This window comes from Gekko japonicus, unplaced genomic scaffold (genome assembly GCF_001447785.1).
Source record: "Gekko japonicus isolate JY-2015 unplaced genomic scaffold, Gekko_japonicus_V1.1 scaffold1949, whole genome shotgun sequence".
NCBI lineage: Eukaryota > Metazoa > Chordata > Lepidosauria > Squamata > Gekkonidae > Gekko > Gekko japonicus.
Window position 1 is genome coordinate 173,809 of NW_015159773.1, and position 13,697 is coordinate 187,505.

At 45.7% G+C, this 13,697-nt stretch overlaps 1 protein-coding gene across 1 annotated transcript in view; it reads right to left on the minus strand.

Annotated features, from left to right (window-relative positions):
* DTD1 (D-tyrosyl-tRNA deacylase 1) overlaps window positions 1–13,311 on the minus strand; it is a 57,823-nt gene extending 44,512 nt beyond the window's left edge. Inside the window, exons 1-3 of the mRNA XM_015406717.1 lie at window positions 13,181–13,311; window positions 4,748–4,838; window positions 3,657–3,892 (exon numbers count right to left, since the gene is read on the minus strand). Coding sequence (XP_015262203.1) covers window positions 3,657–3,892; window positions 4,748–4,838; window positions 13,181–13,223 — 370 coding nt within the window. The 5' untranslated portion in view covers window positions 13,224–13,311. The remainder of the gene's footprint in view (window positions 1–3,656; window positions 3,893–4,747; window positions 4,839–13,180) is intronic.
* Window positions 13,312–13,697: the final 386 nt, after the last annotated feature.

Below are 13,697 nucleotides of genomic sequence, written 5' to 3' on the forward strand. Positions count from 1 at the left end.
CCCCCCGGTGGGAAAGTGTTAGCCGACAAACGGAAGGTCCGCGCGTAAGCTCAAAAGCGGAGAGAGATCTACACAGCTTCAAAGAAAAGCCTGCAATGGGCCATTCCGGCCAGACAGTGGCAGTGGTGCGCTGCGACCGAGAAAATACTGACGACATCAAGTGACGCCGACTAAAACAGAAAGCTGCCGGGACATGTCTGATGCTTACAGCTGACCAAACTCTCTGTCAACTGTGAAGTGTGTGTGATTAAAAATGATATATGTTGTCCTCCGTTACCCCCATCATTGTTAGACCCGTGTCTACACATGGGTAACTGTAAATCGCTCAGAGCCAGCAGCTCTGCAAGGATTGAGCGATCAATAAATTGAAAGATTATTATTATTATTACAGGAACAAAATGGGGGGGGGGCCCGACCACGGAGGCAGTGTCTCATCAACCAGCCACATGACCACCTTTCTCTTCCAAGCAGGGAAGACAAAAAACAAAATAAAAACACTCAGAGCTTTCTCTCCCCTGCTCCTCAGAATCAGATGTTCTCTTAGAATATTCTAACATTCTTCCTTCTTTTATGCACCTCAGATTTTATGCACTCCTTCTGAATGGCAGACTCTGGTCTCCTGACTCCATAAAATGTGCAGAGATGTGCGTCTGGATTTATATATTTTTGACATATGCACATGTTGTGGTTGACCTTGAAGCCCTGTGACCGCTGGACTTCAATCTGAGGAAGGGAAAGCGACGTATGTTTCTCTGCCCTGATACCCAGGATTCACATAAGGGGTGTTTCTGAGGGAATAAGCCTTAACTGAAATCTTGTTGGCTGGGAACAGAGGGAGGACCTTTTTTGCCATCCCGAAGGAGTTAAGAGTGACCACTGCCTTGGGAGCATTCTGACCTAGCTTAAAGATCTGGCTGCTACGGTAGGGTTCCCAAATCTTACCTGGCTGCCGGGGGGGGGGGGGGCCTGGTCCTCTTCCTGGAGTTCTTTGGCGCATGCGCCATGATGACATCACCAGGAAGTGACATCATCTTGCAGGGCACATTGCAGGGGACGCTCTATCATTTAAGGAAAAACTCGATGGCTTTTCCTTAAATGATCGAGTGTCCCCCCTGCAACGTGCCCGGCGCAATGATGTCACCTTCGGGTGAGGTCAATGCGCTAGGGTGCATTGCCGCAAACAGAGCACTTTGGGGGCGGGGTTCTCCCCGCCGGCTGGATTGAGGCCGGTGGATCTTGGGGGCCTGAAAGTGGGCAGACCCCCGCCCCCGTCAGGGGGATGGCAGCCCTATGCTACGGATGGGTGTCAATTTAGAAGACTGAGATGCTGTTAGGGTGGTATATACTGCGGAGGGTGGGGTGGAGAACAGTTCCATTGTTTGAATGATTACTGATCTTCTATCATTTGTTCTTAAGGTATATTGCGAACTGCCATAGTATGGAGCCTAGATACTATTTACAGTCTGCTTTCTCACTGAGAAATGTACTAAAAGGTAGAAAGGCAGGATAACGTTGTAATGGATAGCCAAAAGAAGTGATAGTACGGCTTACAATAGCACGTTTCAGCATTTCATTTGGACACCCTTTTTTTGTAGCAGGAATAAACACAGACGGAAGTGCCAAAATTACTCTGAGCATATAGCTAGATGTTAAGACGAGACAAGGAAGTTGTGTGTGCTCTGCTTCTATACTGCAGCCAATCTAATTTCACAAAGGATTACTGAAGACAATGCAGGGCCAAAGGCCAGGACAGGAGAATGCACTTTCCAGGGCTGATATACCTCAAGCAAGCACCATACATCATTTATTGAAAGCGGTTTTATGCCACCTTTCCAGCCGATCAGGGTCCTCACAGGGACAAGCATGAGAACATTAAAACATCTGAACAATTCGAAACAACATCATCCAATAAACACACAAACGTATAGTGCCAGAACCAGGGAGGAGGCTGATAACACACACACACACACACACACACACAAATAGCTTTCACACACTAGTGGAATACAAAGAGAAAAATGAATTCCCTGGTGAAAGAGTTCCAACGTTTTGGTGCCCCTACTAAGTCAGCCCTGTCTCAGACCAACACCCACCTAGTCCTGGATGCCGGGGGAACTGAAGATGACCGGAGAGAACAGATAGGTTCATATGGGAGAAGGCGGTCCTTAATGTATGTTGGTCCCAAGTCCATGCGGGGCTTTAAAGATCAATACCAGCACCTTGCAGTGAACTGGTGGAAGTCACTTCAACACTTGGATTTAGAGACTGTTGAAGTACTGATTTCGCTTTTAACAGCAGTAGCTTTTTTTGCTGGTGTAGAAAGAATATTCTCTTCCTTTGGACTCAATTCATTCTAAATTGAGACATCGTTTGGGACCCGATAAAGCAGGAAAGCTTGTTTTTCTTTTCCAGATTATGAACAAACAAGAAGATGAAGATGAGTGAGCTACAGACGACAGTAGTTTAAGATTTTCATGCATGGACTGGGCTGATGGTCTAAGTTTTTTAAAATATATGTATTTTGTTTAGCCACATAAATTAACGAGCACGGATGTTTAAACAAATACAAGAATACATATGCTATAATGTTATTGCTTTAGTTAAATAAAACTATTTAAATTGTTATTACTAAGGTAATGATTATTTTCCCCCTTCCAATAAAGTACAGCAGAAAAGTTGTCCAAATATGAATGACTAACTTATTAAACTGGAGATGGTTTGCCTCGAACTTATCTAGCCATGATGTGTTTCTAATAGCATAACCAAATCGGTAATTTTCTGATACAACTGTAAAACTAATCTGAACATCTGTTATTCTAAAAATGAAACCTTCATCTGGTTGTAAATATTAAGATTTTACCAACAAGAATGAGTTGTTATGCAGAAAACCATGGTTTAAGTCTAGTCTTACTTACTAGTGATTCAAATTGTGATTTATATTGATTTAATTCAAATTCACCCTGTTTACGACTGGCACGAGCCACCCACCATCCCACTAAACAGTGTTGTTTTAATGTCCCAAGAATGCTTTTTTAATGGACTGAGAGAACTACATGTTTTGCTCTGGAACCACTGACCAGGGCTTTTTTTTTGTAGAAAAAGCCCAGCAGGAACTCATTAGCATAATAGGACACACCCCTGACAGCACAGCTCATTAGCCTATTAGAAGAAGAAGAGATTGGATTTATACCCACCTTTTTATATTAGGCCACACCCCCATGTTACCAGAAGTGTGGTCATCCAGCCACACCCACCTTTTGCTTCTTATTCTGTTTATTTTGTTGTCAAACCCCTTGGCTTTTTTTGTAGCAGGAACTTCTTTGGATGTTAGGCCACACACCCCTAATGTAGCCAATCCTAATGAGTTTCTGCTGTTAGGTGTGGCCTATTATGATAATGAGTTCCGTGCTGGGCGTGGCCAACTCAGGAGCCAGCCGGAACTCCGTTCCTGTGCGTTCCTGCCCCAAAATAGTCCTGCCACTGACCCTTCTCTACACACTTGGGGGAAGAAAGATCTAACTGCCGCCATTGACTAATAGATGCCTACAAATGAACGCAAGTACTTCCCAAAAGGCTCTCCGCTTTCATGACACACAGAGAATCCTCCTTGACAAAGTTTCCCTCCACTTATCTAGGCTACCTGGATTCTGCGTTACCTTTAACGAGCTCTGGCTTGTACGTTTTGCAGAGCTGTTCCAGGAAGCTATTGTAAAAGGTTTCGGCTTGGTCTGTGGGCATTGCCATGTGATAATCGGGCTTGTTGCCTTTCAGAACACACTGCAGAGTGAACTGGCTGACACAGAGCACTTCGTACTGCTTGTCCATGACACTTTTAGACCAGTGCTTCCCGCTTTCATCTTCAAACACGCGGAGGTTTAATATCTTTCGAACCCTAAGCATAGAGCAAACAAGCATGGAAATAAAATCACATGGTTTGACATTAAAAAATGGGATAGAACACAACCAGAAAATAGCATTGTTCCTTAAGAATTCACATTTTTGGTGACTGATTTATTTATAGTCTGCCTTTCGGACAGGAACATAAGAACATAAGAGATGCCAATGTTGGATCAGGCCAAAGGCCCATCCAGTCCAACACTCTGTATCAAACAGTGGCCAAAATACCAGTGCCATCAGGAGGTCCACCAGTGGAGCCAGGACATTAGAAGCCCTCCCACTGTTGACCCCCCCCAAGCACCAGGATGACAGAGCATCCCTTGCCCCAGAGTCCCTATCTATACCTTGTGGCTAATAGCCACTGATGGACCTCTGCTCCATATGCTTATCTAATTCCCTTTTGAAGCCGTCCGTGCTTGTAGCCGCCACTACTTCTTGTGGCAGTGAATTCCAAGTGTTAATCACTCTTTGGGTGAAGAACACAGGGACTCAAGGAAGATTATACACAGTGAGCCGCTACAATCATAGAAATGGGATATTCAATAACCAGTACATTAGTATTTCAGAAGTCTGGAATGACCAGAAAGAAGCAGACCCATAGCATAAGAATTCACATGACACATTAAGAAATACAGAAATTACATAAACAGGATCCTACTTACAATAAGCTGTATGCAGCAGTATAGACCACAGTCCCTAATTATTTATCAAGGCAAGTTTGTAAAACCATTTTGTGCAGTGCAACCGTATTACATGAGCAGAATTCAGCCGCCACAATCGAAACGTTAACACTGGCAGAAGAAACTGCACAAATATGCAACACGAGTTAAATTGCGTTGTCCTGACTTACATGTGTTCAAGTTCCTTCTGCGTGTCTTCCACAGACAGACCCAGGAGTACACAAATGCCTCGTCCAATGGAGCTTATTTGTTCCCCACCAACTGTAGAAGGAAGGGTTTAAAATTAAAAAAAAAAATGTTAAAACTTGCAGGGTCTCTCTCATGCCACAAGAAAAATCCTAGTAACCCGCAATCATAATGACTGTGAGGCTTTAAAGCAGAGGAGTCGAACTCATTTGTCATGAGGACTGGATCTGACATAAATGTCACTTTGCCGGCCAGGCCATGTGTGCCATAACATGTAATGCCAGGTACTGGAGACATAAACTGTATAAAGGACAGCAGCTGGTAAGCTCCAAGTTCTTGTATCCTCACTGCAAAGTCTCATGGGCTGGGAGGGGGGGTGCAAAGGAAAACCATATGGGCAGACCGAGTTAAGTTGGTGGAAACTGTTCTTAAGGAAAGAATTAGTAGGCACAATGATGAACAAAAATCTACTGAGGAAGACTCAGCATGGGTTCTGTAAGGGAAAGATCTTGTCTCACTAACCTGTTAAGTGTTCTTTGAGGGAGTGAACAAACATGTGGACAAGGGGGACCCAAGAGATGTTGTTTACCTTGACTTCCAGAAAGCTTTTGATAAAGTTCCTCATCAAAGGCTCCTAAGTAAGCTCAATAGTCACGGGATAAAAGGACAAATCCTTTTGTGGATCAAAACTGGGTAATTAATAAGAAACAGAGTTTTTCTCAGTGGAGGGTGGTAAGCAGTGGGGTACCACAGGGATCAGTACTGGGTCCGATGCTTTTTAACCTATTTATTAATGATTTGGAGTTGGGAGTAAGCAGTGAGGTGACTAAATTTGCAAATAACATGAAGTTGTTCAGGGTGGTGAGACCAGGGAGGATTGTGAGGCACTCCAAAGGCATCTGTCGAGGATGGGCGAGTGGGTGTCAGCATGGCAAACGGGGTTCAGTGTGGCCAAGTGCAAAGTGATGCACATTGGAGACAAAAATCCGAACTATAAATACACGTTGATGGGGTCCGAACTGGCAGAGACTGACCAAGAGAGAGATCTTGGCAGTCATAGTAGATCACTCACTGACAATGTCGAGACAGTGTGCAACTGCAATAAAAAAGGCCAATGCTATGCTGGGGCTTATTAGGAAGGGAATTGAAAACAAATCAGCCAGTATCATAATGCCCCTGTATAAATCAATGGTGCAACCTCATTTGGAGTACTGTGTAGAGTTCTGGTCACCACACCTCAAAAAGGATATCATAGCATTGGAAAAAGTGCAGAAAAGGGCATTAGAAACTAGAATGATAAAAGAGTTGGAACATTTTCCCTATGAAGAAAGGTTAAAACACTTGGGGCTCTTTAGCTTGGCGAAACGACGGCTGAGGGGTGACATGATCGAGGTTCATAAGATTATGCATGCTATAGAGCAGGTAGAGAAAGAGGTACTTTTCTCCCTTTCTCACAATACAAGAACTCGTGGGCACTCAATGAAATTACCGAGCACTCAGGTTAGAACGGATAAAAGGACATAATTCTTCACCCAAAGAGTGATTAACACATGAAATTCACTGCCACAGGAGGAGGTGGCGGCTACAAGCATGGACGGCTTCAAGAGGGAATTAGATAAGCATATGGAGCAGAGGTCCATCGATGGCTATGAGCCACAAGGTATAGATGGGAACTCTTGGTCTGGGGCAAGGGATGCTCTGTATTCTTGGTGCTTGGGGGGGGGGCATCAACAGTGGGAGGGCTTCTAATGTCCTGGCCCCACTGGTGGACCTTCTGATGGCACCTGGTATTTTTGGCCACTATGTGACAGAGTGTTGGACTGGATCGGCCATTGGCCTGATCCAGCATTGGCTTCTCTTATGTTCTTATGACCAGAGAGCCAGCGGTGCAGAACTGGGTGGATCCTCCCACACTGCCTGACTGCTGCAGACGAGGTTGTTCCACCATGCGGAAGCCACAATCAGAGTGGCTCTGCCCACTCCCCCTCGAGCAGTCTCCTGTCCCCTCCCTTGCACTAGTTGCTTGTGGGCTGCATAACAGCCCTGAGCGAGCCAGTTCTGGCCCCCGGACCTTATGTTTGAAATCCCTGCTTTAAAGGTTCTTCTTTGAATTTATACGCATACCCAGGGCTCTTTTTGTAGAAAAAGCCCAGCAGGAACTCATTAGCATAATAGGCCACACCCAACAGCAGGAACTCATTAGCCTATTAGGCCACACCCCTGACAGCACAGCTCATTAGCTTATTAGGCCGCACCCCCATGTTACCAGAAGTGTGGTCATCCAGCCACACCCACCTTTTGCTTCTTATTCTGTTTACCTTGTTTGTTGTCAAAACCCAGGGCCTTTTTTTGTAGCAGGGACTCCTTTGCATGTTAGGCCACACACCCCTAATGTAGCCAATCCTAATGAGTTCCTACTGTTGGGTGTGGCCTATTAGGCTAATGAGTTCCTGCTGGGCGTGGCCAACCCGGGAGCCAGCCGGAACTCCGTTCCTGTGCGTTCCTGCCCAAAAATAGCCCTGCTCGTACCCAGTTTTCCTCGGAATGTTATGCAAAGAGCCATTCTCTTCACATATAAGCCAAAAGAACGAGGACACCGCTGCTCTCTGAAATGACTTTCTGCTCTGATCGAAGGTTAGTCTGGAGCAGACCCTCTGAATGTCATGTGCAGCCAAATACATTAAAGCACTCCTGTACTCCTACACTTAACAGCTGGACGGGAGAAAGACAGTCTGCGGGCAATGGTTCTCCCACAATGTTGTGCTGCACCTGACAACATTATTTTGCTACACTGTCTACTTAATAAACAGGAGCCTGTACCCTCGCTGAATTGATCTGGCAGTATGAGTGGATGTATCTACCCTTTCTCTTAAGCAGCTTACTAACACAGGGTGACTTTGAAATATTACGTAACAGATTTTAACCCGTATGAATCAGCTTGGCCACTGAGCATCAATTTGATTTTGATCAAAAGATGCCAAACTGTTTACAAATCACCCCACATTAAAAAAAAAACCTAATAAATATGTCTGACTTTTACACAATATGCCAAAGAACTAGCCATTCTGAAACAGATTTCATTCATTTCCACAGCGGGATAGAAAGGCGAAATTGAAAATCGGCCAGTATTTACACCTAAGCATCACAGACATCAACCCATAGACATCCGTTAATGGGGGAAGCAAAATCAAGGCTCTTTCTTACTTTGGTGTGTGTGTGTGTGTATTTTTTTGTATTTTTCATGTATGTGTGTAAGTATATGTGCACCTGGAAGTCATGGTGACCTCTGGAGACTGATCCCTACTGGGGCCTGGAGGATTTTCAGAGAGGTGGCTGAATAAAGCCTGCCCCCGCCTCCCGACTGCTGGTATTCCAAGGAGGTCTCCCATCCAAGTACTTGCCAGAGTCGACCCTGCTTAGCTTCTGAGATCTGACTTGCCTGGGCTATCAGGTCAGGGCATGGCTCTCTATTACTTTTGTAGGGCAAGCCTGCACTTTGCTGGTGGCATACCACTTCCAGACAAAGTAATGCACTTCATGACTATGGACACAGATTATGCAGCAGAAAAACTAACCGCTTCTGAGCTGCCTTGGAACCATCGCTAAGACAGTGTCATCCTCCAATGAACCAAAAATGAGGCCGCTAGGTGTCTGCCACCATTTGCTCAGTTATAGATTAGTGAGCAAAACACTGGCAAAAAGGCAGGGCATATTACCTGAAAAAGTGGACATGGCATGGGATTTTGCACTCAGACCTCACTACCCACCACAAAACACAAATCACTGCATACGCTGTGTGGCCAGGCAAAGGATCCATGGGAAGACAAGTTGGGTTTTGTTTGTTTTGTTTTAGTTTTTAAAGCTGGTATTATATAATTCACTCCTTCCTGGAAATGTAAAATATCTGGAAATTTTGAAGCCCTAAGGGGGGAGCTGTGGTAGTTCAGGAGTTTGAGACCTGCGTGTGCCGCATGACGGAGTGAGCTGCTGTCTCTAGTTCCAGCTCCTGCCAACCTAGCAGTTCGAAAGCAAGAAATTGCAAGTAGATAAATAGGTACCACTTCAGTGGGAAGGTAACAGCATTCCGTGCGCCTTGGTGTTTAGTCATGCCGGCGACATGACCACGGAAACGTCTTTGGACAGCGCTGGCTCTTCAGTTCTGTAACGGAGATGAGCACCGCAACCCTAGTCGGATTCGACTGGCTTTCGAGAAAGGGAACCTTTACCTTTACCTAAGGGGGGGAAAACCCCAAACGTCCCACCCTCCGGAAAAAACAGAAATTGGGAGCGGGGGATATACACTTTCCTATCAAACATATTTTGCTGCCTTAATGATACAAAATGCATAATGTATAACTTATCATACAAAACTGTACTAATTGGCAGTTTTATGGAATTTGAAAGTATAAATGCCTTTGTTTTCTACATTCTAAACTGCAGGACTTGAAGAGCCAGCTGCAAACTGCTGCACCCTGTGCTCCTTTAGCTGATGTGCTTTAATTTTTGCCATCTGAGAGACCGGGTGTGTGTGTGTGAAATTCTACAACAAATTTCTGCAGTAAAGAAGTGTGTTATTCTCTAATGGTCACAGCTGGTAGGATTACCAACATCAAGTTCAACTTCCTAACATATAAAACAATGAATTCTGTAACCAAATGCATTACCGCCTACCAACTGCTGCCCAAATTACTTACATTTAAACAAAACATGGCCTCGAAAATATATATGTTCAAAAATATACTACAGCAATTAACATTACCTAATGCTGTAGATTCTTGTCATGTAAAATTTTTATGCTATACATTTTGAGTAAAACTCTTGTCTTAAAAAGCATTTCACTCTTTCCATAATATTTTTCAGCGCTCCTCAAAATTTCTCAGCTCTTCCGGAACAATCACAACTTTTACAGCTGCAAAGGGAGAAAGCAAATTTGGTCCTATGGTTTCAAGGGGTCCCAGAATTAAAAGGCGAGAATCTAAAGCAACTCCTGAGTGAAGCATTAGCCCCAGTTACAGATCTGAAAACGGAGTATCTTGCAAGCGAAATGGATGTGGTCTACAGGTCCTATTCCGTGTACATCAAGAAGAATAATCTGCCTGGGGAAATAGTGGTCAGATTCTCAAAGTGGCATGTGAGGGATTCCACCCTGAAAGCAACTACAGGAACACCCTTGAAAATCGGGGACAATACCATCAGGATTCTAAAAGACATCCCATTTAAAATAAGGCAAAAGAGAAAGAAATATAAAGACTTAATCCTTTTTCTACAAACAAACAGCATTATCTACAGATGGTTAATTCCAGAAGGCGTCATTTTCAAGCTACATGATGAAAAAGAAAATATTGACTCTGTCTCCAAAGCACGTGAGTTCCTGAGAGTGCAGCTGGGAGAGACAGCCGAGGTTGAGAAGGAAGAAGATGACAACAAATCCAGTGGCGAACTGGACTCGGTGTCTTCTGACGAGGACTCTCTTTCCAATAAGGGGGCGGCTGCCCCCAAACGTACATATAAATTGAGGATTAGAAAAGATAAGACAAAATGAAGGCTGAAGGACTCTGAAGTGTGCCTTTAAACTTTAGTTTTATTATGGGATGCTCTGGGGGTTCTCTTAAACAGTTAAATCATTGGATAAAAAGATAAAAAAATTAGCATAACCGACTATGTTCAAAGTAGTACTAGCAATTTAAGATTAACATTTATATAAGCTGTTGTTATGATCTCCTATACTTGGGGTTTTAGTTAGTAGTGGTTTTCTTTCCTTTCTCCCTAGATGTAGTTACCCTTTCCCAATTTTTCATTGTAGTTTGTAGTCTATTAAAAAATGCAATAAAAAATCCCCTCGGGGGGGGGATAAATAAATAAATAAAATTTCTCAGCTCTTCCATTGGCAGAACTGAAAGAGACCATGGAAACAAACTGGTTTCATTACCACCCTCTTTCCCCCGAAGTTTCATATCTCATCTCTACATCCTCCAAAACCCAGTGAGGGTTCAAGGTCAGAAGATGCAGCTTCTGAGCCAAGGAGCCCAAAGGCTCTTCTCCTCACAGACACTGAAGTTACACTACAAATATACCTGGCAAATGTAAGAAAACACCATCCACCAGGCAATTCAAAACCCAACACTGGTGAGCATATACTCAACCACAAGACAGTTCTTAGACATCTGCAGTTCCCTGGCTGAGCGGCATCAGGTTTCTTACTGTGTAGACTCACAGTTTAAAATTTTGGCTCTTTTTGTCGAACTTGTTCGCCACCCCTGGTGTAGACTGTGAAACGGCCCTGAACAATGCTCCCTCTAAGCTGCGGAGTCTTGTGAGCAGCAATTCTCCTTTGTGAGCTACTGGCATTAAAGTTGTGAGTGAGCGATTTGGCTACTGCATCAATTAGTTTGCTCTGGAGCCGTCCTTCCTGAGTTAAGACAGAAATCTGTGCGCTGGAGGCTAAAAAACTGTGAGCTCGCTCACACTAACTCAGCTTAGAGGGAACACGGGCCCTGAGTGCTTCATGCCTGGTGTCGTTCAAGAGAGAAACCAGCTAAATGCTGTCTCAAATGGTACAGGAAAGGATGCTCCATCCCATACCTCTGACGAATGTACCTGCGCCCAGTGTTCCCTCTAAGCTTAGTTAGTGTGACCTACCTCACAGTTTTTTCTCCTCTGGCTTACACATTTTTGTCTCAGCGCAGGAAGGCTGCTGCCAGAGCAAACTGATTTATGCAGTAGCCAAATCGCTCGCTCACAACTTTAATGCCAGTAGCTCACAAAGTAGAATTTTTGCTCACAAGACTCCACAGATGAGAGGGAACATTGCCTGCGCCACCTCTATGTCCTATTCCAACCTACATTTTTAACTTAAGACTACACTATTTAAAATACAACAACAAAGATAAGGAAGTTAAGCACTGAATTATACATGTAGTTACAGCAGCAAGAATTCTTTATGCTACGTACTGGAAGAAATCAGAGATACCAACGGAAAACGAACTTTTGACAAAAAAAAATTGAAATAGCAGAAATGGATATATCGGACTTATTAAAAGACCGAAGTCAACAAAAAGCGAGAGATAATTGGATACTATTTTACAACTGGGCGTAAACAAACTTTGAAGACCACGAACAATGAACAGAACTATTATAAACTTGGAGAAACTCTTAACTTGGAACTGTGCAGAACCTGACTTTCCCCCGGGAATCATTACAGAAGAGTTTAGCAGTCTGATTAAGCGTCACTGGCTTTAGTAAATGAAATGAAAAGAAAAGAGATCTGGAAACAAAGAATTAAGACAGAAAACATGTCACAGCTGTTATATAAGCTTGATGGAACTTCTCTTTAGGTCTTAGCCCATTCCTTGTATCCTTCCTGCCCTATTATGTTAAGACCAAATAAGAAGAAAAGATTGGATTTATACCCCGCCCTTCACTACCCAGAGGTGTCTCAGAGCGGCTTACAATTGCCTTTCCCTTCCCCTCCCCCACAACAGACACCCTGTGAGGTAGGTGGGACTCAAGAGAGCTCTGACAGAAACTGCTCTTGAGAGAACAGCTCTGAGAGAACTATGGCTTTCCCAAGGTCATCCAGCAGCTGCAAGCGGAGGAGTGGGGAATCAAACCCGGTTCTCCCCGATTAGAATCCGCGCACTTCACCACTACACCAAACTGGCTCTTGTAAATAAATAAACAAATAAATGAAGAAGAGGAGGAGGAGGAGAAGACTGGATTTATACCCCGCCCTTCACTACCCAAAGGTGTCTCAGAGTGGCTTACAAACTCCTTTCCCTTCCCCTCCCCGCAACAGACACCCTGTGAGGTGGGTGGGGCTGAGAGAGCTCTGACAGAAACTGCTCTTGAGAGAAAAGCTCTGTGAGAACTGTGGCTTGCCCAAGGTCATCCAGCAGCTGCAAGTGGAGGAGTGGGGAATCAAACCCGGTTCTCCCCGAAAAGAGTCCGCACATTTTAATCACTACACCAAACTGGCTCGGATGATCTTTTCTTTTTTCTTTAAAAATTAAGCCCTGTTCCGTGGGTGAGAGTAGAAAAGAGGCACTCTGCACATGCTTAACGGCCCCCGCCTCGGCTCCCTCGGGCTCTTCCGCGCACTGAACCACGACACCAGACTGGCTCTTGTAAATAAATACACAAATAAAAATGTGTATTAAACAAAAATCAAGATGAAATGCAACCACATCGAGGAGAGCTCCGCCAGGCCAGGAAGGCGTCTGAGTGACACGCGGGGGGAGAGGCAGAAGGGGCCGCCGCGCGGAGAAGGGGGAGGCCCCGAGGGCCCTCTGACGCGACCGAGCCCCCTCGGCTTCCAGGGCCGGGCTCCTCCAGGCAGGGGACTCGGCCACGCGGCGGGGCCCAGATTCTCCTCCGCCCCGGCAAGCCCAGGCCGGAGCACCGCCTCTCCCCCCGCGCACCTGTCACGCTGGCCCGGGTGACGCGTTGGACGATGGCCTTCATGATGGCGGCGCCGCCGCTGCGGAGAGCGAGGGAGGGAAGGAAGGAGGGCAGGCGGCCGGCAAGGCAGCCGGAGCCCTCGCAGGCGGCGGGAAGCAACTTCCGGCGGGGACCGGAAGCGGAAGCAGAACTGACCCGTGACCCGGAAGCCAGAGTTTCCTGTCGCGGTTCCGCGAGGGCTGCGGCTGGGGGCGGACGGGAGCCCGGCTGTTTCCCCTCCGGGGGCGGTGTCTCCTGCCCCGTTGGGTTGCCAGCTCCGGGCCGGGAACTTGGGGGGACAAAGGCCGGGGAGGGGCTCTGGTTTCAGTTTAGGGTTGCCAACTCCCAGGCGGGGACGGGAGATCGCCTGGGATTTCGACTCGTCTCCAAGCGAGGCCCGTTCCCCTGGACCAAATGGCTGCTTTGGAGGGTGGACTCTGCGGCACTGTACCCCTTCCTCCCCCCCCCCCCCCCCCACACTCCCCCCAGCTCACTCAG